The sequence below is a fragment of the Artemia sp. Qi Xiang Cuo genome, chromosome 10, assembly GCF_049724085.1.
Source record: "Artemia sp. Qi Xiang Cuo chromosome 10, ASM4972408v1, whole genome shotgun sequence".
NCBI lineage: Eukaryota > Metazoa > Arthropoda > Branchiopoda > Anostraca > Artemiidae > Artemia > Artemia sp. Qi Xiang Cuo.
Genome location: NC_142803.1, coordinates 29,474,782 through 29,500,838, shown reverse-complemented (window position 1 = coordinate 29,500,838; position 26,057 = coordinate 29,474,782). Strand labels below are relative to the sequence as shown.

General features: G+C 35.3%; 1 protein-coding gene across 3 annotated transcripts in view; it reads right to left on the bottom strand.

Annotated features, from left to right (window-relative positions):
* Nucleotides 1-274: 274 nt before the first annotated feature.
* The window catches only part of LOC148947640 (uncharacterized), a 388,863-nt gene continuing 363,080 nt past the window's right edge, over nucleotides 275-26,057 (bottom strand). Inside the window, exons 3-8 of one of the 3 annotated variants that reach the window (XM_089095335.1) lie at nucleotides 23,711-23,790; nucleotides 21,747-21,836; nucleotides 11,647-11,712; nucleotides 9,432-9,566; nucleotides 6,886-7,272; nucleotides 275-2,652 (exon numbers count right to left, since the gene is read on the bottom strand). In XM_089095335.1, coding sequence (XP_088951461.1) covers nucleotides 2,402-2,652; nucleotides 6,886-7,272; nucleotides 9,432-9,566; nucleotides 11,647-11,712; nucleotides 21,747-21,836; nucleotides 23,711-23,790 — 1,009 coding nt within the window. In that variant the 3' untranslated portion in view covers nucleotides 275-2,401. The remainder of the gene's footprint in view (nucleotides 2,653-6,885; nucleotides 7,273-9,431; nucleotides 9,567-11,646; nucleotides 11,713-21,746; nucleotides 21,837-23,710; nucleotides 23,791-26,057) is intronic. The other 2 variants (XM_089095336.1, XM_089095337.1) reach the window with 2 other exon arrangements.

Below are 26,057 nucleotides of genomic sequence, written 5' to 3'. Positions count from 1 at the left end.
TACTGTAATGTAGTAAATTTGGGGTATTTAATTTTGCAGTATTTTGGCTATTTTTTCATTTATTTTTACCTGAATTTTAGAATAGATGTAGAAACACTGGAGGAAGTCTTCCTTGTCTTATAAACCAAAAGGCTAATAAGACAGGGAAGATTTAGATGATAAAGATACCACTAGAAAAGAATCCTGTGGCTATCATTAGTTCGTTGAGTGAATAAATCGCCTAGAAAATAATTCGTAACATATATATATATATATACATAAATTTGCAAAGAAACGTTAGTCATTTCTTTAATTACAGAAAAAGCTTTCAAAGTCTAAATTTCAAAAACAAACCTATAAAAAGTTTCACATTCAAAAGGATTCGCTGTACTCTCTATTCTACGTAAAGCAAAAGAAAATATCACTGGGAACAATGCAAAACGGCAGCTAATCCTAATCTTACTTTCAATTATAAGCCAGCACATACGTATCAAAAAAAAGTATTGACAACACAAAAAAATTATGTTGTGTTGTGACAACAAATGAGTTTGCACAACACAAAAAAGATAAAGAAATGTATTCTCAGAATTTTTTGGACATTAAGAGATGAACACAACTCCACGGTATACATGGATTAAGTGGTTCATTTTGCTTTATATCTAATACTTCGTGATTATGAATAATGTCAATTAGACATTAATTATAATGCCTTAATTATCACTCAGACATTTTTCATGTTGTCCGGATCCTATATGGTAGTATAATTAGTCAGTTGGCCCATATCATAGTTGCCACGTCCAATCCTTGTATCCAACCATTTTGATAAAAATTATATAGGAGTTCTTCATATGCAAATTATTGTTGCTTTAGTCGAAAGGATTACCCAGGAGTTTCTTAGAAAGGAACAAAAACTTATATCTCTAGTATTTCGCTCAGGATCATCTACAAAGAGAGCAAAATTCCATACTCCTTCCTCCTTAAATCCGCACGCATTACCACGTTAAAAGAAAGGAGAGAACAAATTTGTTTGCGTTTTGCTAAATCGGCAATTTCTTACCCTCTTACTGAGGACATCTTCCCTGATTTCCACAACCCCATTAGACCCCGACTCCCCCACTTAGCTTCCTTGACAATTCTAGCGTATTCACCGATCCATACCGTTACTGAGAGGTTCCGGAAAAGTTTTATCCCCTCTATTCTGGAGCGCCTAAATAATTCCTGAACTATGTCCTGCACCAAAATTAACTCCTCCGTCCCTTATTTCAGTTGTTGTGTATGCTCACAATAATCATGCGTCATTTTTTTCTCTTTATCTTTGGTCATTTTTTGCCCTTTTGTGATATGTATACATGCTAAATTTCATTTTTGACCTTTAATTTTATTCCTTTCTTTAATTGTAAATATTCCTTTTTGAAAGCTAATTTGCCTTGATTTTAAGTGTTTTTTTTTACTTTTAGGTATTTGACTTTGAATACGAATTCGGCAATGTTAATCTTCTTGCCTGTGATTTTGTTTTATCTCCCACCCTTTCTTCTTCTATTTTTCTGTTTCTATTTTTGCAATTATTCGCACGAAGTTCATTTTAGTTTTTGGACTTGGATTTTTTTTTGTTAAATTTTTATTGACCTTTTTATGCTTGATTGGTGTTTCTTTTCTAGCTGTATTATTTGTCTCTTTGATTTGCTATTTCTGATATATATGATAAATCCATGATTTTTTTTGACTCCAGGGCCAGTTTCCACTCTCATAAGTTACCCGTACTCTTTCGTAAAAATTTTGAAAATATACTAAGTATGAAGGGTACATGTTACGACCTTTAAAGCATGCGCATGGATCTTCTTTGTGTTTACCGAAAAATTCAAAATATCGTGATATTTGTGTCTTTGGCCATCTATCTGAGGCCAAAGAAAAAGCAGGTCAACCCCGAATGGGGTAGTAACAAGACATCAGAAAGAATTTAATGGGAACAGGAGTAAATGGAAAGGGGCAAAGAGTTAACCATGAATAGATTGGGGCAAAGGAGGAGCGTGCGCAGCTGTGTTAGTCTCAAATTGCTCGGTTCTGCGACGAGTTGTTTGTAGTAGCCATATTGTTAATATAAGACAAGTTAAGGGGCTTGGCCTTTTTGGTCTGGAGTTCATAAGTCTATCTGGCTTATATAAAATTTTAAGATATATTGTGTGCCCGGCAATTGATTGAAACTGAACTATAAAAAAGCAGGGTAAAATATTTACGACTAAAACTAGAAAAATAGATCATCACTTGCAATGCCAGAGTAATAAAAAAAGAAAATAAAAAAAGCTAAACTAAAAAAGAAAAACAAAATTGACAAATTGTTTAGCCTAAGGCACTTGGACTAAAATGGTTTGGCACCTAAGTTTAAACTAGGCTTACATATTAAAATAAAACCTAGACTACGTATTTAACCCCTTGATCTTTCGATATGTTTTGCCAGCTTGTCTTGAAAACTCTTCACTCTTTGATGCCTTTTTACATCTTTGTTATGGATCTTTCTTTTTTTCCTTCTAAACGAATCTTCATCTTCATCATATTCTTCGTAGTCTTCGTCCTCATCTTCATCATCAAATTCGTCTTCATCGTCAAAAGAAGATCCTGGAGGTGTTGGGGGCCGAGTGGCTCGACTGGGTGTGGCTGGGACACCACGAGTGGCATCTAAATAAATAAATAGAAAAGTTAGACAAGTTTTCGCACAAACTAATTAACTTCTTGTGTAATTAAAATACAAAGATGCAAAAGTACCTAGCATGAGTTTAACCTGCTGTGTCCGTGGGAGAATTCCCCATCGTTCATAAGTTCATGATATTTGATTTTGGACAAGAGACATGAACAACGGAATGGCTTGAGAGACGGAATAGCGGAGAGACGGAATGGCTTGCGCCCTTTTCAATAGTCGAAAGTGATTGGAAGGCAACTAACACCCCTTCCACACCTACTAGTTACCGAAACAAATCTATTCAAAATTTTGGAATAGTCATTTTGTTCAGAGCAGTTGATTTCCAGATAGAAATTATGTTTCTGAAAAGGACAGTCCCCCACAGCCCTCAGGGCAAGGGTTTTAAGTTATGCCCTGGAGCCAAATAAGGTTTTCATAGAAAGCGTTGTCGTAGAAACTTCAAAAAGGGCTTATCTGATTGGAAATTGAAATGGCTAGTGCCATTTTGTTCGACGTAGTTGAAAGTTCTGGAAACTATGTCTTTTGAGGATGACAACAGCCCTCAGGGCAAGAGTTTTAAGTTACGCCCTTGGGGCAAATAAGGTGTTCATAGAAAGCGTTGTCGTAGAAACTTCACAAAGGGCTCATCTGATTGGAAATTGAAGATAGCCATTCAAATCAAAATTTTTAGATACCCATTTTGTTCACCGTAGTTAATGGTCTTAGAAAACAGGTCTTTCAGGATGATAACCCCCTCAGAGCCCTCGGGGCAAGGGTTGTAAGTTGTGCCCTGGGGGCATATAAGTTTTTTTTTTTTATAGATAGTGATGTTGTAGAAACTTCAAAAAGGTGTTATTCGAATGGAAATTAGAAGGAATTGTGCCCTTTTTAATAGTCGAAACTGATTGGAGGATAACTAACACACCTCTCACGTCCTCCCCAAAGACATCGAATCCAAATTTTGAGATAGCTATTTGTTCGACGTAGTTAAAAAGTCTGGAAATTATACTTTTGAGGATGACACTCCCCCCCCCCAACAGCCCTCAGGGCAAGGGTTGTGACTTATGTCCTGGGGGCATATAAACTTTTTTTTTATAGGAAACGTTGTCGAAGAAACTTCAAAAAGGAATCATTCGATTGGAAATTGAAACGGCTAGTGCCCTTTTTAATAGTCGAAAGTGAATGGATGACAAGTATCCTCCCTCTCACGCCCACCATTTCCCCAAACACATTTCCTCATTTCCCCTGACATAAGTTATTTTTTTTATAGAAAACGTTGTCGTAGAAACTTCAAAAAGGAATCATTCGATTGGAAATTGAAAGGCTAGTGCCCTTTTTAATAGTCGAAAGTGAATGGATGACAAGTAACCCCCCCTCTAACGCCCACCATTTCCCCAAACACATCCAATCAAAATTTTGAGATAGCCATTTTGTTGAACGTAGTTCAAAGGTCCGGAAATTATGTCTTTGATGTTGACAACCCCCTCATAGCACTCAGGTCAAGGGTTGTAAGTTATTCCCTGGGGCATATAAGGTTTTTATAGAAAGCGTTGTCGTAGAAACTTCAAAAAAGGCTTGTTCGAACGGAAATTCAAAGGGCCAGTGCCCTTTTTAATATTCGAAAGTGATTAGAGGGCAACTAACCCCCCTCTCATGCCCACCTTTTCCCAAAACATATCCAATCAAAATTTTGAGACAGCCATTTTTTTCAACGAAGTTGAAAGTTCTGGAAACTAGGTCTTTGAGGATGACAACCAGGGCAGCCCCCAGGGCATGGGTTTTAAGTTATGCCTTGGGGGCAAATAAGGTTTTCATAGAAAGCGTTGTCGTAGAAAAAACTTCTAAAAGGGCTCATCTGATTAGAAATTGAAATGGCTAGTGCCCTTTTTAATAGTCAAAAGTGATTGGAAGGCAACTAACACCCCTTCCATGCCCACCATTTATCCAAACACATCCAATCCAAATTTTGAGATATCCATTTTGTTCAAAGTAGTTGAAACGTCCGGAAATTATATCTAAGAGGATAACACTCCCCCAGAGCCCTCAGGGTAAGGGTTGTAAGTTATGCCCTGGGGGCATATAAGGTTTTTATTGAAAGCTTTGTCACATAAACTTGAAAAAGGGCTCATTGGAAATTCAAAGGGCTAGTGCCCTTTTTAATAGTTGAAAGTGATTTGAGGGCAACTAACCCCCCTCTCACGCCCGCCCACCTTTTCCCCAGACACATCCAATCAAAATATTTAGATAACCATTTTGTTCAACGTAGTTAAAAGTTTTAGAAATTTGCTTTTTGAGGATGAAAACCCCCCTCAGAGCCCTCGGGGCAAGGGTTGTAAGTTATGCCATGGGGGCATATAAGTTTTTTTTTTATAGTGATGTTGTAGAAACTTTAAAAAGGAATCATTCGATTGGAAATTAGAAGGGCTTGTGCCGTTTGCAATAGTCGAAAGTGATTGGAGGATAACTAACACACCTCTCACACCCACCATTTCCCCAAACACATCCAATCAAAATTTTGAGATAGCCATTTTGTTCGACGTAGTTAAAAAGTCTGGAAATTATGTCTTTGAGGATGACACTCCCCCCCCCCAATAGCCATCAGGGCAAGGGTTGTAAGCGGTGTCCGGGGGGCATATAAGTTTTTTATTATACAAACCGTTGTCGTAGAAACTTCAAAAAGGAATCATTCGATTGGAAATTGAAACGGCTAGTGCCCTTTTTAATAGTCGAAAGTGAATGGATGACAAGTATCCTCCCTCTCACGCCCACCATTTCTCCAAACACATCCAGTCAAAATTTTGAGATAGCCATTTTGAGAACCCAAAACGAGCAGAAATTACAATAAATAACCGAGTCAAAACGAGCAGAAATTAACATGAGTAGGGTTCAAAACCCCTGTGCCTTCCCAAGGCCAGAGCACAATTTTCACTTTACTAAAAAAAACAAATGAATTTGAATTGTCAGTTTATTATACATATACTGATATTTAGTAATCAAAATGTTAATATTATTTCATTTATTAAAGTTATAAAAAGTAAAAACAATTATATTTTTTCAGTAAAGTGCAAATTATGTTCTGGCCTTGGGAAGGCATAGGGGTTTTGAGCCCTACTCATGTTAATTTCTAATCGTTTTGTGTTTCATTTATTTATCGATGCTAATCTGTGGTAGTTTCACGCTTGGTAGATTATTTGATTTTATTTTTACTCATTTTGGTTTAATAGAGTTCTTTACTTTTCTTTGAAAAACTGATTTTGTGGACAAAGTTTTTTTTAATTAATTAACAGAAATGGCAAACCCTTAAAATACCTGAATTTGGGGTCTAGGAAGTTACACTTAAATAAGAAATTGATTTCTACCCTATCTATTTTTTGCATTAATTTGCTTGAATCTTCTATACCTTCCTCCGTCCATATTCAGATGACCCGGGCTACCAGGACCAAGAATAAGGAGGGAGGCTGGAATTCAGCCCTTAGATATTTTACTCCACCTCTAGATATTAAAAATTACATTTTGGCCCCTCTCACTAATTTTAATGAATCCTCTACCCATAGGCTCAAACAAATTTAACTGTCAATTTCCCCCTTTCCTCCACATTTAGTTATTAGACCACTGTTGGCTCAGACCCTAGTTGGAATATGTCTAACCTGTGTGGCATCCTGGGTACTATAAAGGACTTTCCAATAGAATTCAATCAATTCAAAAGCGTTGCCTAGAAATAATTTACGGATGGTAAAATACTTTACTTCTACCCACGAAGAAGATTCTGGTAATCACTTTAAGGAAGAGAAGGGCATAAATTATCCTAGATTTTCGGCATCAAGTACTATTAAGCTTCTGATTTGAGAGGGGTCATTGCAAAAGAAATCACAGTATCTAGCGCCCTTTTTCGGTTCGAAAACAGGCCGTGCCATGGCAAAGCGTCGCTTTCTGAACATTTTTGCCACAAAATGTCATTTTTTACCCAAAGAGAGCAAATGCAAATTCTATCACAGCTAATCTAAAACTTATCACCGGTGGCATGGCTTTGGCAGCGCTAAAAGTCCAAAAAAGGCTGTCAGGCATTCCCTAACCCATTTTGTCCCTGAAAAATAGCACTAAAACTGAGTAATTGCGATTAAGCTCTTCTCTTATTTTTTGCGATAATTTGTTTCTCTATTAGGAAACAGGGGAATAGTTTGAATTTTATTAAACTTGACTAATCTTAGCTGTTTAAAAACTCTTATACTTACTATCCTCTCGATTGAAATCATATTCTTCATCATATTCATCATCATCCTCATCCTCATCTTCATCTTCATCTTCATCATCATCAAAGAAATCTAATTCATTTTCTTCTAAAGAGGTAATTGAAGAAAAATCGATTTCTTGTGAAGCTACAACGGACGTCGCTTTTGAACCTTCAGCTATATCTTCCTCCACAGATTCTTTTCTAGACGCTGGCTCAGGTTCAAGTGTTTGAGTGGTTGTTACAGACGCAATGGTAGATGACTCGATAGGCATACTAGATGACTGATGAGGTGGCTGAGTTCCAAAAGCAATAAAAGGCTCTGGACCTATTTCCGGCTCTTTCTCTACTGTCCTCGGTGTGTAAATTAATAGTGGGTCTGGATATGGTTCTAGAATATAAATGTGAAAAATATAAAAACAATAGTGCAGCAGCAGGCTGTGTATTTTTTTGAAGTTGCTACATAAAAAATTATTTTACGGCCTTAAATATGTAAACATTTTCAATTTTTGATGTGAAATGGCAGTGGGCGAAGTTTGCTTCCGGAAAAGAGACTTGTGATTAGACATTTACAATATTAAATTTCGCTTCTGCTGGTCCAATAGTGGGGGAATGGAATTGATTTATGCTTGGTAATAAAGACTTCAAAGTCAGCTGCAACAACCCGCAGCAGAGTCTGGGATTTGATTCAAGTGATCAGATTATGCAACAGCTTCTCAATAACAACCCAAAGAAGAAGAAGATGAAGAAAAAGTCCCGCTTATGTTTTGAAACGACGTGGATGTGATCTCGTAAGTTTTGGGCAAATTATACCAGTGGAACCAACTCTTTGGTAAGTATATATGCAAAAAAAAAAAAAAAAAAAAAAAAAAAAATCACATTCTTCTGAAAACCAAAAATAATTTCCTGCTGCCAGGAGAAATTGGAATTTATTACTATCAAGAAAAATTTAAATTATTTAACTGAAAGCTTATATCTCAAAACGTGCTAAGAACTAAACATTCATCTCTGCTACCACGAAAATTTTTATTCCAAACAAGAGAAGATAAAGAGGAAATATGTGATGACATTGAATAAAATCTAAGCGAATATTTCGGCTATATGTAAAACAGCCGTCATCAGCTAAATCCAATATAAAACAATTAAAAGAAAACAAATCGACTCAAAAAATCTCATAGAAAAAATAAATTTTAAAACTAAAATGATGAAATAAATTTTGAAACAATCTCAGCTTCCTTGCCTCACCTAGGTTCAGCCAATACTGAACTACCAGAAAGAATTCGAATTTTTAAGATAAAAAATGACATCTTTGGTTAGTCACACCAATCCCTAAGCAATATAAGGCAACTTTTACGTTTTGAAAAGTCCTAACTATTCAAGTAAACTCTCATGTTGTGCTACGGAAAGCTGAAACTTTTCCTAAAATTAAAGACAAATTATATGTCATGGAAATTCATAACTATTCTAAGACGACTTGTATGTCATAACCATGCAAAACTTTCATTTTTATTAAAAAATATCAACTTTTCCTAATACAACATTAACCCTGATTAAAATGCATAAAAATATTCACGAAACCACCCTGTTTTGAAATAAGGCATAATTGTCCATCTTCTTAACAGGGGCCTTCAATTCAAATATCTAAACATCATGTTTCAAACATAAAACATCAAAATACATGTAGGTATCTATTAACTTTACTAAATTCTAATAATATTTTTTCTTTCTTCCAACAAATGGCACTATTTTTGTCCCTTATCAAAACACATGAAAATATGTATACAATTACCAGGTTGTGAAATATTGCACGATTTATTAAAAAACATGGGACGCAGAATGCTTTCGTAGAATGCTAAGAAAACTTCCATTATGATGCATCAAATATAAAACCTTTTACTATAAATATCCTGTACATGTGTTTGTGTTTGCACTGAAAAAGAAACACACAGAAAAAAAACAACTAAAATACTCTATCTATAATCGTGAAATTTTTGAAGGTTAATCTTTGAACGTTACTTTGCCTCTAATTTATTATTACTGGACACTGTAAAAAAAAAATCCACTAGAAAATACAATTTTAGAAAACTAGTTGGAATGACTTCATAGGGGCTAAAGGCCTAAGCTGCCGACCATAGTGAGCAAAATAAGTGGAAGGAGCCGACAAATAGGGCATAAAGCAGGCCTTTTTAAGATAAAGAGCCGGAGAATTTGGACTCTTTCATTAGTGCATACATACAAATATAAGTTTTTAATTCAGCGTCCACGTTTGCATAGAAACAATTCCAAGATAGAACAGTGGATTCTCTGCAAAAGCTTCTTAGACAATGAGCATTTTTTTTACACTATAAGAGTAAAAAAAAAATTCAGAAAACTTCTGCGGCTAATGACACATAGTGAGAGAAGTAACAGACCCTCCTCCCCTCCCCCCCAAAAAAATAAAGAAATGAGCTCCATTCCACACGGAAGAAAATTTTACGTGATTGCTTGTTATGGATGCTTCCAAAATGATGGGAAAATGTTTACTTAGGATACTAGAATGAAATTCCTTACCGATTCTTTTGGTCGTTTCCAAATCTTCAATCCTCTTTTGAAGGTCTAAAACTGTGGATTTCAGATCTGTAATGACTTGAATTAGCTGCAAGACTGGGCTTTGAGATTCTTGTGTTACATCTGGAAGCGCCTCAGCTGCAAAATAAGATCAAATCTTTAAGGGCATTTTCACTATTTCGCCATACAAAAGTTGAAGTTCTTTTATGTGCTTTGCTGTATTCATATAAGTTGTAGCTCAAGTGTCTGTCGATCTACAATAGTTTCTTATTTGGATGCAGCATATGCAGTCTGTCACAAAGATGCTCCATGGAAAGAGGGAGGTTCCAGCTCCTCCCCATAAAATTGTGACAGTTGGATAAAAACACACCCTATTTTGTATTTTTATCACATGACTCTTAGTAAAGAGCCGTGTGCCTCCCTTGTGTTATTATTGTATTTTTCCCAGCCACTGAGTATGGAAAGGACGACCATAAAAGGTTGGAAGGGGATCATTCAATTGGAATTTGAAAGTTCTTGTGTCCTATTTAAAGGTCTAAAGTGATCGGAGGGCAACCAGCCCACCTCCAATGGCCTCTTGTTCTAGCCACCCCCAACCCCTATGATTTCAAACCAAAATATTGAGACATACATTTTGTTCAAGGTTACTAATAAACGACATAAATATTCCTCTATATCAGCCTGGCCCCCTAAAGCCCCTAGGGTGAGGGAATTAAAAGACATAAATTGCCAATTGCTTACAGATAGGTTTTATAGTGATAAAAGAGAGACATGTGTGATCTTAAGTGTCCAATTGACTCGAATCTTACAGGTATTGTTCCCTGGGCCAAGAATAAGACACATTTGTTGGCAGGGAGAGGCTAGGAAATGGACCATAAAATTTTTTACCTGATCAGATTGAATCTTACAGCCGTAGGTTTTCAGGCCAAGAGGAGTCTAATGTGCAAAGAAACAGTTTTGAGGCAAGGCCAAAAATAACTCTGTTTCTCAATCAGCTCGAAACACATTCCCCTAGGTCCCTAGGCAAAGGGGATCCCGATTCAGAAAAAAAAAATGGTTTCCTCCCAAAAAAGGCCCTACAAAATGGAAAATAGGGCCAACAAACTTTTTACAAAAACAAGATTAGTTTGGAGGCATTGTTCCCCGGAAATGGACCATGAGGAGTCCAATCCACAAGAAAAGATAGACAAGGAAATTGGTTTCAACCAAAAACAGGGGCCTGAAAAATACCAAAAGTTTTTTGTTAGTTGGGGCAAAGACCCCAAAGCATATAGTTGAGTTAATAGGTAAGTAGATACGTGGACTTTCGCGCGATCGCAAACCTTCATAGGTTTTCTCCAGCGCGAAAGTGATGTTTAATTAATTTATTTGTTTGTGAATGTGGATTAATAAACTTATGAACTTATAACTTATGTTACCGTGAATGTCCAAAATTCGTGAATGTCGACGTTCATCGGTGAAAGTCCGAAATACTTTTTTTCTCCTTGGATTTTGTCAGCGTTGCCAGTCAGCTTTTTAGTTTAATGCGAGGTTTGATGATGACAGGTTAGGTTAGATTAGGTTAGGTCTAGTTAGGTTGGGCTAGGTTAAGTTAGGTTTTTAACCCATTTCTGATATTTATAACAAAATTTGAACTAAGCTAACCTAACCTAAATTAACTTAACCTAACTTTAACCATCATAGCTTGCGTAAGACTGAAAAAACTGACTCGCAGAGTTAATCGAGTCCAAACAGAAAAAAAGGATTTTCGGACATCTCTGGGAATGGGAATGTCGACATTAACCAGATTTCGGATTTCACGGTAACATATAAATGCTTTTTACAAATAATCTTGATAACACCGTCATAAAGTACCATATGGTACCATAAATGCTAGTTTTGATGTCATATTCGGAATGGAAATGTCAGGTAGCATGGGAGGGGTACCGCCATAATGTCCATGGTTTAAAATCTTAAGCCTCTACGGGAAAGTTTAAGGGGAGTGCAAGGTCAAACCTATGTATACATGTAATGTCTGTCCATCAAAATGTGCGTTAATTGATAATTTTAAAGTCACATCACCAACTTTACCCAAGAAAAAAAAAATAAAGAAATGGCATTCTTATCAATTATACGAGCAGACATATAACGCGGCCACGAAGAAGCATCTGCAGTGGTAAATCTAATTTCTAAAAACCTCTTTTTTCAATATCTATCCTTATTTCGTTTATAGCCTTACCATCAAAGAATATTCCGTCTCCTTTATCACCTTTCTGACCAGGAAGCCCAGTTAATCCAGGGTCACCTAAAAATATGTAAACCTTTCAGTAAAACTCAAACGATAAAAATATTTAAATTGGCCAAAAGTTTAACTCAGAGCCTCATTTCTTCTTGGTTTGATCTAAGGAGCATTTTACTCTGATAGATTCAATTCAGTAAAATATCCAGCCCCCCCAAGACTCTGAGATCTTTCATAAGATAATTTCTGCTCTTTTTAAGTTTTTGATCAATTCTTGATTTTTCACAGAAATCTTTGCATTTTAATTTAGTAATAATTGATTTTTTTATTGACATGGTTCGGTTATACGTTAAAAGTGGTAATGTTGGCCAAACAGTTTGTTTAGAACAGCTAGTAGGACATATTGGTAGTAATTATGGTGGGATTATTCAAGGTACGAGTAGTCCTGTTAGAAATATTCCAGCTCAGAACAATCATAGTAGGATCAGTTGTATTTGGAAGGGTTGGGGCGAGTGTAGTGGCCGTAAAAGTAGCAATAGCATGAGCGGTAGAAACAACTGGGTGGAAGCAGTCATTTTGTTCTTTGCTAGGGTGAAAATAATAAAAAAAAAACATTTCTGGAAATATATAATTATGGTTGATTCATTTGGGATTTCTATGTCGGCCTCTATACCAGAACATTCAGATTTTGTTTAAAGTAAATGAGCTCAGAAATCCTAACTTTTAAATATCAGCTTTTATGGAATGAAACCTCATTTGTAACAAACGTTCTTGACAAGCTTCGAACTCCGGTGTTCCAACACCAGCATTGGGCTTGTAATAAATGCCTCAGAAATAGTTAAATACCAGTTCTGGTGAAAACCAAATACTGTTTGTGAAATACGTGCCTAAAGTGTTTAGATTTTGGGCCTCTATACTGTAGCATTAGCCTCAAATTCTTAATCACCAGCCTAAATATTTTGATTTAGAAAATTTAAATTGAGAAATTAGTCTCAGATTTGTAATCTAAAACCTCAGGTATTTTTTAAATACTAGCTATGGTGAATTAAGACACTTCTTTTTAAATATTTAGAGAATGTGTTTTCATTATGTACTTCTCTAAGCCGAAGAACACCACATTGGGCCCTCAATCATACATATCATTCACCATTTCTGTAAAATATAAAACCTCTGTTTTAAATGGGCTAATTGCACAATTTGGGACCCTTGCCCCATGAGGCAGCAAAAATTACGACGGCCATAAAGAAAATTTTTGGAACTGTCAATTGTCCTGGCTGAAATGGCTTAATACATTGACATGATACCAATTGGTGGGGGGGGAACTCTCTTCACCAAGTCATCATTATTGCATTGACACTGAAAATAACAAAACAAAAATAAACTCACATCCTTATCCATTCTTTTTAAGAAAATATGAAATTCTACTATTTTCTAATTATAAAAATATTATCATACTAATAAATTTTTGTTAGGTAACTTTAAAATTAATAAATTTCGAAAATTCAAAATGAATACACAAATTAGATTCTATCAATTTAAATATTGATTTCTAAATCTAATTTTCAGTTGTTTTTTTTTTTACTATTGACGAGGATTGCCTTTTTCTTTTCGTTTTTACCATGAACAGCTTGATTAACATGTGCATTCAACAGTAATTTTTTTACGTATGAAACTGGATTAATACAGATAAGAGGCAACGCTGTACCGTTGCCTATAATAAAGACCCGTGTGCCGCCTATGTGTGTTTTCCTCGACCAGTTTGCACACAAGGGGAGAGGGCCTCAGAAACTCAGGAAGGCTAGAGGGCAACCAGCCCCCCTCTCAAGCCTTTTTTCTACCTGCCCTGTATACGGTAACCTCTCATGATACCATATAACAGCTTTGAGATAGCCCTTTTTTTTAAGCTTGTCAAAAGGTTTATTGTGGCTCAAAGGATGGAAATGTCATACAGTTAGTATTTGACATAGAGCCTTATTTATAAAAAGCGAACTTCATTTATTAGTTTTAAAAAATTTGGCTGTATTGGTTTGTGACAATTTGGCTGCATCGGTTCGTGACGCCAAAAAATAGACCTAATTTATTTTATTTTTTTTTGTCTCTCAACGGCTTTAAATCGTTTTAAAGTTTGGCAGTATCGAAATGTGACACCTGAAACTGGGCAACAATTGTTTGTTTTCTCCGGGAAACAACTGGGCAACAATATTTTGTTTTCTCCGATTAGCTTAAACTTAAAGGGCATACAGAAAGGAACAATGGGGCCTCAAAGAAGACACAAACTACCAAAGACAATTTGTTGGGTTGATTCGTAACGCCCAAAGTAGGCCAAATATTTGTTTTGTCTCTAATTGACCTGTAACTTACTTGGTCAATTAGAGACTAACAAACCTCAAAGGAAAAGCGTTTTAAAACAAAATTGGGTTGTAATGATTTGTGACAGCCCAAAATGGGCCAAAACCGTTTTTCCTCCACAAACACGAAATTTTCCTCGTTATTAGACTAGGCCAAGGGGAACTTAATGAGAAAAACAAATTTGAAGGAAAAATTTAGCTAAGTCGATTCTCAGTCCGAGATATCTCAGTTTGTTTTTTCGCTGACAGCTTAAGACACATTGAGAAACTTTTTTTTTGCAAGATAATTTCAGTTATGTAACCAGAGCCAAGAGAACCTCCATTAAGACAAAATATTCGGGGAACACATCTAGTTGTATTGATTCGTGATGGTAGTTTAATGACCTTCACATGCATTTATTTAAAAAAAAGTTTTCAGCAAGATAGAAAATACTTTTTTCTTACATATAAAATAGTGTATCAAGATACGTGTATACGTATCTTGATGCACCATTAAGCACCAAAGAGTGTTTGCAGGATGTGGGTGAGAATAGCGTCAGATTTTTAGGTAACGCAGATTTTCTATTCATTTGAACAAAAATTCATCTACCCGATCTAACCCTCCCCATCCAACTGATAGTTATTAGTATGAATGCTGTCAAAAAAATTATTGCACAAAACTGCTGGTGCTCGGACGTTTGGTTAAATTTTGAATTTTTCCCAAAACTTAAATTACAAGTCAACAGTTTAATTCTTAAGGAAAAATGAACAAAAACCAATTTTAAAGCATTTTTTCTGTAAAAAAAAAAAAATTCCAAAGACAATCAAGAACCAACCATATTAAGACCTAAAACGAGCAGAAATGAAATCCTATTAATTTAAAAATTAAATTTAAATTTAAAAATTAAATTAAAAACAAACATAAATTAATATTAATGTTTAAAAAAAAAACGAACAGAAATTGAAATGAACAATCACAAAAAACATAAACACAACAGATGCTGCTTTGGATGAATAGATGCATCATATAACAAAACATAAACAAAAAGAATGATAAAGTCCAGCTTAAAATAAACAGAAATTACATTAAATAAGAGAAAAGATACGTTTTACGTTTTATATACATTTAAAAAGTTTTATCATAACATTGAAAAATCAAAAATTGCTGAGACTTCCAATTAATATCATTACATTTTAAACAATAAATTTATTTTCGTTAATTCTATCCTGCAATATTAAAAAAAAACACCTAAAAAAAACCTAAAAAAAAGCATAAAAATATATTTATATCCATTTTTGTTACGTTTTTACGAGTCAAATAAACATTTCGAGGGGGGGGGGGGTTCAAACAACCCACCCCCTCTGTGTACGGCCTTGATTGGACGTGATCGTCTCTTACTAGGTTGCTAGCTACCGCTGCAACCCGGATATACCTCTTAATGTTTTTGTGGTAAACTCTTTTGGAAAGCCGTTTTAAATTAACTAAACGAAAATTTTATTTCTGATAAAGATTTACGTAGCCTAAAACTCTACATAATAAACATTTCTTTTTGGCAAAACTGACATTATGATTTTTTATATCTCCTATGAAACATCTTATGGGAACAGCAAATTGAAATTCGGAAGCTAGCCACAAGACGACTGATATTGTTTGTGATACTTTTAGAAGAAATAGAATCTTATTTCCTTCTATAGTTGAGGAGAATTAAGCAGGTATATCCTTTTGTCCAAAGCTTGGTTTTGTCCAAAGCTAAGGCCATTCAAAATGAAAGTTTAGATATTTCTGATTGGCATCAGCCAAATACATTAGAGCGTTGACACTCCATAACAAGTTTTAAATTTAATATGGGTGGTAGAAGACAACACACTGTCTAATGTTCTCCTACTTGAACACAGGTAGAGCTCTTGTAACAAAGAAAAACGAAAAAAGAAGTGAAGATAGAATATATTAAAGCTCACAAAAACACAAAGAATACCGACCCGTCATTTTTGGGTTGATCCTACAAAAAGCCTGAGTTACATGCCCAAATGCAGTAACTAAAAGCTTGTAAACCATAATACTTACCATAATTAGGTATAAGCCTTGTATCAAAGCATAGGTCATGAACGAAAAGAACGTCTTTTGAAGGTATAGAACTAAATTTCCTTTACTGATTATCAAAGGCTTAGAAGTTGTCATTAAGTAACATTAAGTAACAAGAGGATGCATTTATATATATTGGACAAGGCGGAATAATTGCAACGTTTGGGTGTCCTAAAGTAACCGCCCAAAACCGAAACCTACTAAGTAAAGTAAGCATATTTTGATCTTTCAAAGTATGAAGTTACTAGTTTCATCAGGAAACGATGACTCTTACTGTGCTTTTAATCGGAAATAATTTCAAATGAAGCATTTAATGGTCTATAATATGCCGATATAAGTAGCCTTATATCATTAAGCAAAGCGATATAGTGAAAAAAGAACAAAATGCGATTTAACGGTTCAGAAAGCGCATTAGGGCTGTTCATGCGCGAAAGACCGTCAAGTGCACCATCACACATTTCCCCATCACTATAGTCAACAATAACATAATTACTACTGTTTCCCAATATACAGTTTGACGAGGGCCTACTAGTTATATAAGTCCTAATCTCCCATCTGATCCACCTCGTAAACCCTTAATAAGGACTCACTAACAATGAATGTAATGTATAGGCCTACACTATTTTAGCGCTCCAGCAATTTCTTTTTTTTAAAACGGTAATCACAAACTTTAATGTAGGAATCTTGGAAATTAAGGCCCTAGCAAATTATTTAAATGGGAGTTAGCCTTGTACATTTGATGTCAGACAATACTTGCACCTACGCATGCGCACTTAAGCTATTATTTAACTCGTTTTTTCTTTCAAATTTTAGGATTGGTTAAAGACCAATATGAGATTACTGGTTTAAGTCATTAAGATGGAAATAGTTAAATAACAGGAGACAGGGAGATAAAGTTAAGTTCTAGGTTATGATGGCCCAAGTAGACAACATACTAATATAATATTACTAAAGGTAAATTCTTGGTAAATTTGGTGTAATAAAGGTAAATTCCAGGTTATACCAGGTGAACGGGCAAACATTTTAATATAATATTAATAAATGTAGTTTTTGGTAAATCCAGCATAATAAAGGTAAATTCTAGGTTAACGTAGTCCAAGCGGCAAAAATATTAATATAATAGGTAAGGTAGGTAAGATAAAGGATGTGGTACGAGACCCTTAAGGTCCGAACCGGCGGTGCTGATCTCCGTCTCAAGATTAATAGATAGCAACAAACATATAAAATAGTTATGGGAGAATAAACGCAAGAATAAACTAAGGAGGTTAAAGGATTAAAGGAGGTTGAACCATAAATTTCCACTTATTTAGGGGGGGGGGTATTCAAGTTGATTATGCCTATATTTGAACTGAAGCCAGACGTTAGTGCTGGATCTCAAGGTCGTCTCCTAATGTACAAAAAAAAAAAAAAAAAAATGCTGAATTTTATTTGTGGATAGTTCATTTTAGGACAAAAAGACTGTAAAGAAAAGAAAAGAGGTTTTTTTTATCTCAAAAATTGGCAGAAATAAATTCAGTCTGTATGATCATACATTAAATCGTTTTCATCATGTACCAAGTACCCATAAGATAAGGTCACTTTACGCCTAAAAGTCTTATACTAATACTACTGCACTCCTAACAACTTACCGTAGCACCAAGCCGCCTTAGACCATCACAGCTACGCACGCTCCTCCTCCATCACAAATTGTTCAAAGCCTCGCTCTTTACATGCTCTAAGAAAGTTCCCATTTCCCTTAAATCTTTTTATGAAATCCTCCCACCTCAACCGCAGATGACCTGCTTTTCGTTTAGCCGTAAACGGTTGGCTGAAAAGGACAATTTTTGGCAATCTGTCATCCTTCATCTACAGAACTTGCCCTAGCCATCTCAACCTTTCTCTCATTATAGCAATAGAAAGCGGGATTGAACCGCACTTTTCGTACAGCCTACTGTTTGAAATACGGTCAGTCAGCCAGGTACCCAGAACAACCCGTAGGCAATTGCTCTGGAAAATATCTAGCAAATCGTCATCCGGTATTTGGAGCGCCCTTGCTTCAAAACCCTACTTGACCACTGTCATCACTGTAGCTTCCAATATTCTAATCTTAATTTGCAGACTTATCTTTCTATTCTTGCAAACTTTTTCAATTGTGGAAAAAAACCTTGAGCCTTGACTATTCTACTTTTAACATCTTCACTGCTCCTACCGTTATTACTAATACTACCAAGACAAGAGAAGCTGTCCACCTGTCACCTTTGTCTTCGCTACCCAACGTCACCTTTTGATCTTCACTTATTCCTAGCGTTAGCAACTTAGTATTCTTAATATTAATTTTCAAAACCTATTCTAGCACCCTGAACTCACAAAACCTCTAAAAGTTCATTCATTTTGCTCAAACTTTCATCTTGGATGTTTAAAATCATCAGCATAATCTAAGCCCGGGAAAGTTTTTCCTCCTCATTTGATTCTGTATTCTCCCACTGCCTTTCCTCTGCTCCTTAAGTCAAATTCCATCAAAATGATTCATACTAAGGGGGATTGAACACAACCCTGCTTAACTCCTGTTTTATACGAAACCAAAGCTGCTTACCTCATAAACCAAAGCTGCATTTCTACCTTAACTACAGCAGTGTTATGCTCGAACATAGCACTAATCACTTAAAGGTATTTGTCTGGTATACGATACAGGGATAAGACCTTCGCTAAAGCTCTTCTATCAACAGAGTCGAGCGTTTGCTAATATGCTGTAAAAACTGAGGACTGAAGGTGTTTGATAACTCAAGCACTTCTCAATTATTAGCCGAAGAGTGAATCCTTTTAGTACTGTCGCTAATTCTTCCCCACAAAACAAATCTTCCTTCCCATCCAAGGTATCACGAATTTTTTTATTTTCCTCTATATCTTTTCCTACAACTCTGTCTTGGTTAAGCACAATCTCAAAATGTTCTGCCTATGTCTCTTTAGCTCTTTCCTTATCACTAATTGTGACCTCGTTTCTATCTTTAACTGAGACAAGTCCGGATTGACTCCTCCCTCTAAATTACTTAACCTGCCAGCACAGAATTTTACTATTCCGCCGTCTAGCTGCATATTCCAGACCCTCAGCAATTTTATCCATGGCCTCCACTTCACACCTAATTAGATGAATTTCATTGCTTACCCCGCTTTCTTTACATTCCTCTTGTTTTAATATGATCTATCCCTCAGATAATTTTTGTACAAGCCCCTTCTCCTCTTTTAGCTGCGTTCCTAACTTAACTTCCAAAATTATTTTCCAAAAATTTTTCCACCCATCTTCTACATTGTCAAATTTTTAACTCTCTAATTTAGTATTCATCTGTTCCTGGAAAGTTTCTCTCAAAATTTCATCCTGGAGTCTATCAACATCATAACCTCTCGGGAGGTAATTACCCTTCGGAAGTTTCAGCTTCAGATTAACCCTAGACACTACTAGATGGTGATCTTGACTTTTAAAATCAATAACAGCACTCCTATATACCCTAGTATCTTGTATTAGTATCTACACCCTTTGAATATACCCTGGTATCCAAGTATGTAGTATTTTGTAAATGTCGTATCTTCTGAGATTATTGCCAGAACTGTTAACTAAGCTGTTATCAAAGGGATTCTCAGTAGGACTATGTATGCTCAGTGACAATCTAACCCCCCTGATCTACACTGGCCCGCCAATCCTCCCTTTGAGAAAAGATTAGCAAGCGATTTAGGCAATTGTCACAGAAACGTGAAAATCATCAGATGTGGCCTTTAAGCGTGAGAGCAACGATAAGTACGGATACCAATTTTTCTTCAGTTTCGTTTTTTAAGTGGTTATCATGCTTTTATTTTTGATATAAGAAAAGCCAGTGCTATTCAGTGGGGAGGGGGAATGGTGTCATTTTCCCTTAGATTTTTTTGTCCCCCTAGATATATTGAAAAATATCTTTTTTTCCTTTGGTGCTTGCCGAGGCCGTATTTAAGGGGAGGAGGGGGAGGGGGGTAAAACCTGATTTAAAAAACTAGTTTCATACTATACACGGAGATAAAAAAGAAAAGGGAACAGGGTTTGACCCCCCCCCCCAGGAATTTTTTTCCAGAATAGTAAAAAGGTAACAAAAGGGCATACAAAAACTTTATGATGCGTTGTTTAAGGTTTTTGTAGCCCTCCACCCCCCCCCCCCCCTAAAAAAAACTTATTTACTCTGGTCAACATTTTCGCGAGTTGAAACGAATGATGGTATTTTCTTTTTATTTCTCCTGTGTTTATTCAGTAATTCATATTTAAACTGTACCTATATTTTGGAAAGAAATGATTCATTATCAGCTGTAGTTCTAAAGAGAATTTCCCATTTGCGCATTTCAAACTGCAATTCACACCCAGAAATAGAAGAATAACACACAAATTGTCGGTAGGTGTACATCAACTGCTAATTGTGGAAAATTAAATAGGGAACATTAAAAAATGTACCCAGAATCACGTTTATTCAGCGGTCCTTAGAGTTAAAGTTCATGATCCGAACATTAAAAGGTGCATGGTTTCATGTTTAGTTTCCTAAATACATACCAAAGGGTAATCAATCACAGAACATACACTTCGGGTTATGAAATATAAGCCCTTAAATTTCACAGCCAAGGTTATTTACATTTACCTTGTCCTCACATGTCTTTTTAGCCTATACGCTTGCTTAACATTTGTATTTATGCTATTGTTTTTAAAACAAAATTTTATATAGAAATTGGATTTCATGTGCATTCATCAATTAAAGTCAATGACCCACATGATCTGTTGTCATACTTTCCTGCATAAGCATCGGTTCAATTTTTTTCTCTAAAAATTACGGAAAAGAGTCAAATGATAATTTAATCATTGAATTCATTTCAAGATATGACTTCTAAAAAATGCAAAAAAACTACAAATTATATATATATATATATATACATATATATATATATATATATATATATATATATATGTGTTATACAAGGACTTCAAATTCATGGAATAGTGTACCGTCAAACTTGATCCATTTAAATACCCTCTAAGTATTGTTCTTGTCCATAATAGACCTTCTCCAAACTTTGACCCTCCTTCTCTTCGCCCATTTTTATCAAAAATTACCAAAAAAGCTAACGTGACAATTTAATCGATGACTGCCCTCACCATAGTAAATCGATTCTAAGACCACGCTATACCTCCCCTTGAGATTTGGATAAAAATAAAAAAAAGATATTAAAATTTTAGTTCGACAGTGCATTATTATTGATGCTAATAAGTGGTTACTGACTTTACTTTTTTTGAGTAGTTAATGTATACTTAAATTTTTTTTTCAAGGAAAAAGTGTCCTGGAGGTCCCTCCAGGATACTCTGGCAGCCTAACCGATATACTCCGACCGATAAAATCTGGCAGCCTAGCCGATATACAAACAATTCAAAATACTAAAATTTCACACTTAACAAGGCAGTCCAGTATGTCTTATCTTGCTTTATATAATTTGTAAGTGTCTGTAACGGTCTTCAGCCAATAGCAAATCTGAGAAGTATGAAATGATGCTATAGACCAGGTAACAGTAAAAAATCCGGAAAAAATCGAAGCAAAGTTGATGTAAACCTTAATAAGAAGAAGCAGAAAAACATCAAATTCTACAAAACGCAAAGATAGAGGAAGCTAATAAGTAACTACTTTCAAACCCAATTTTGCATTCTAAAATACCTGGAGCACCTCTTACACCGTCAAAACCTCGTTCCCCTTTCTGACCCTTTGGGCCACGTTTAGGGACTAGCATTGATAATAAGTCCTCTCCTGAAGAGAGAAGTAGATTAGTTATATTTACAATTCGTAGGTTTTGGTAATAAAATTAACGTACAGAGGGGTAAGCTAGTTAATGTAAAAAAATTAGTCGTTTTCATATAGATAAATTATTCAACTATGTCTTTTAATCAAAAGTCAATGGTTATTTGGGACGTTTTAGAGTTGACTTAATACCTGAGGCAATAGAAAAGAATTAACAACACTACAGAATAAATATACAAAAATATCATAGTTAGATTAGCAATACCTAACTAAACGATGTAGCACAATCATTATCCAGCTTTTTTATAAATAGGCTGTTACATTTGGATTATGTTTTTTTTAAATTACCTCCCCTTTCACTAATGGGTTGCTAAAATATTTCATTTCAACAAGTCACTTATTCTGACAATCTCTTCTAAACACAACAATTAGAAAAAAAAATAATCGCAGCATTAAGCTGCCAGAGTCCAACACAGCAGAGCAGAGCTGTGTGAGTTTCTCGGTTACCTCGAGAGTCACCGCAATAATTCCCATGCAACAGGCAAGTTTTCACTGAAACAGCCAGAGTTAAATCTATTGAAAAGATCACCTCGTTCCAACGATTGTTTACTCTTAAATCCCCTGTTAGTTCGAAGCTTCTCGAATGGTTGAGAGTCATTTTGAAAAACTTAGAATTGCAGGTGAACTCAGCCATTTTTTAGATCTTTTTGTCTATATTAAAAATATAGCTATATTGAATTGCTTTCAGGTGAAGAAAAGAGACTGTGGTATTTGCGATTGAAAAATAAAATGTACAACACCACTATGCCGTTTTATATCAGCAGTGGACGCAACATGCATGAACAGGATATGTAGATATTGGAACAGCTGGCTAAGGTACTTAGGATGCTATATAACAACAGGGCCTTGGACGTATCTCTGATCAAAGTACAATGGTATACCAGCCTTAATCAAGTTTGAATCAATTATTCGAATCAATTTGGAATCATTTTGAAAAACACGAAATTGAAGTTGAACTCAGCCATATGCTTCAGGATGACCTTCCTGGCTTGGGTGTAGCTAAACTTTATAGATCTTTTTATTTGTATTTTTTACGAATCTATACCAGTAGTTTAATTGTTTAACTTGCATTTATACGAATCTGTCCCTCAAACATAAACAATAAGACACAATTCTTACTTATAAAACTGCTGAGCAAAAAAGAAGAAAAGAAAATTAAAAAAGGTTATCAAAATTCTAGTCAATCCCCTTCACTCCCATATGAAATAGGAATTTAGATTCACCCTTGACTCTACTGTATTTTTAGCCCTTTACTGTACAAAGTTTCTAAAAGCAGCATGGTTGTTTATTAATAAACTCAATTGGACAGACATTTCATAATTATTGGCACAATCAATAAAACTGGCTATAAATAGATATGGCCACGCAATAGCACGAACTCAAAAGAATGGACAGATTATCTAAGAGTGATTTAGTATATTTTAAGATAATACAAGTTTACCAGCACGGTTATAAACATTTTAAAGTTTGAAGCACACGCCAAATACCTATTATCGGCCCGATGCAAGAGTCTATTATTCCACCCACAGATTCTATTTACCATCAGAATGGTCATTTACAAGAAAATAAGTCAAGTATGCAGTAGATTAAATTTTACAAAAATAAAAATAACAAAGAAAATAATCGGTACAAATAAAAAGTAACTTGAGCAGCTCGCATATAGAATATACCTTAAGGTAATAAAAAAGCATCTACATATGAAAATGCCAAGGATTATACCATTACATAACAAGCTTCAATATTACCTATCAAGAAACAACATTAATCAGGTAATAGCATTACTTGTCAAGCTTTTAGAATAAATGAGTTGCATTACTTATTACCTTTAGGACCGACAGGTCCTCGTGGTCCTTCTTTTCCAGGTGGTCCTTGAGGCCCAACTGGTCTTGGAGGACCAGGTAATCTGAAAAAAAAAAGCTAGATTGAGATAAAGAAGCTAGTGATTTGTTTTGAATTCAACTTTGATTTTACCACCTTGAAAATTAAGTTAGATTGTTAATTTAGGTACCACCCTCTTGGGGCCTAGTTAGCCAAAGCCATGTCTAGAGGAAACTACTTATAGTAGCTGACGAGAGCTCCTTTATCCCCTTACCAGGTGCTACCCTCTTAGTTGGCACTAGTACCCTTATGTGCTGTAGGCAAAAGAGGTTTGACACTTTTGCGGATAAGAAAGAAGGGAGACGGAGCTGACGCACTCTGAATAAAAACAATCAGAAATAGGGCACAATCACTGTTAACCACAAGGGACACGAGACGTAGTATGTACACTGTTAAGCAAAGGAGGTCAGAGACGCAGTATAGGCAGCGTTGACCAAAAAGGGGTCCGAAACAACGCGGGGCCTTTCAATCATACAAATTGTGAAATCCTCGCCTGAATTTCAATATGGTGTAACATGCCTACTGTTCTTCTAACACATATCTGTGAAACCTCTGTAATTTTCGAAAAAGGCGCAAATTCCTCAGAAAAGTCAATGGATCTTAATAAAATCATACTATCAGATCTAGTATACCAGAGAACAGTACTGTAGAGGTTTCAAGCTCTTATTGACACAAATGTGAAATTTTGTATTTTTCGCAAGAAGGAAGATCACTGATGCTTCTTTAATTTATTTCTTCTTTTTCCCCCAGGGGTGATCTTGTCTAATCAATGGTCCTAAAAGATCTAGTGAGGGCTCATTCATACAGATATTATAAGTTCTAAGCCCCTTTTTAACAGACCAAAAAGGTAGAAGGGTAACTAGCTCCCTCCCACACCCATTTTTTCCAAATACTTCCGATCAAAACTTTGAGATAGCCATTTTGTTCAGTGTAGTTAAAAGGTCCAATAGCTATGCCCCTGGATTCTGGGAAGGCATGGACCCCCGAGTGCCCCTGGGGAAAGAGCTGTAATTTATACAATTTGCCCATTGTATAAATATAGTATTTGTTATTGGGAAATATACAGAAATTTTGCTCAGTGGGGGAGGGGATTTCCAAGGGGAGAATTTTCGGTGAGGAGGAAGGTTTCCGGAGGGAGTTTTTAAACAGGGAAGATATTCCAGAATTCATATATATATATTTTTATTTACCCTACTTTCTTTTTATCGACTTAATTTTAAATTTGGAAAAACTTTTCGTCAGGGGGGAGTGTTGCACAAAGAGGGAGGGGGATTTTCTGGCATTATATAAAACCCGACCAAAAATAAATAAAAAAAACAAGTTTAAGAAAATCAAGGGGAAACATCGAAACGTAAAACAGAAATAAACTATTCCGTGCATGAGGGATTTCCCATCCTAAATCCCTCGCTTTTCACGCTAAAGTTCAAATTTTTGTCTCAATTCTATAAGAACAACTCCTGAAAAGCAAGGCCGTTTAATTGGAATAAAAAGTGTTTTCAAAGTAATAAAAAACTTTGGCGTAAAGAGAGAGGGATTGAGGAGAGGGCAGTCCCCCTCAAATACGGAATAACTTCTTTTCATTTGAATTTTAGTGTTGCTGCGTACTTTCCGTATAATAAACTTGATTTTTTATTTAGTTAAAACCTAAGACGAGCAGAAATAAAGTCTTGTAATAATTCAAGTTGAAACGAACAGAACTATCAATGAATCATCATACTATCAATGAATGAATGAAACCCAAACAAACAGTAATTAAAATAAATAATTACATCAAACATAAAGACAACAGACACTGCTACAGATTAATAAATGAGTCCTAAAACAAACAGAAATAAATTGATTAATCAAGTCAAACTTAAAAAGAATAGAAATTAATACAATCAGGAGCAGGGGTACAACCCCTACAACTTCTAAAGACGATATTGTCCATTGTACTTTACTGAAAGCGATTTGTATTTCGAGAAGCGAGTTTTTTATTTGTCATGACATCAATTACAATCAGTAATATCACAAGGCTAGCCAAGGTTTACAAATAAGAGTGGTGCTACTCCCCTGCCTTTCAGATTCCAAAACAACTTGACTGTAATTTGTCTTTTATTGGAAACTTCATGTATTTTGAATATTGTGTGTTAATTTTTCAAGACATTGTAAATAAAAATAAATAAAATCACTGTAACAATCAAGGCGACTTGAAAAAGCAGATGAAGTATATTGAACGTCTAAAATACAGTAATAATAGTTCCTAGAAGTTCCGGCATTTTCTAATTTTTATTTTATGAAAAGTACATTTGA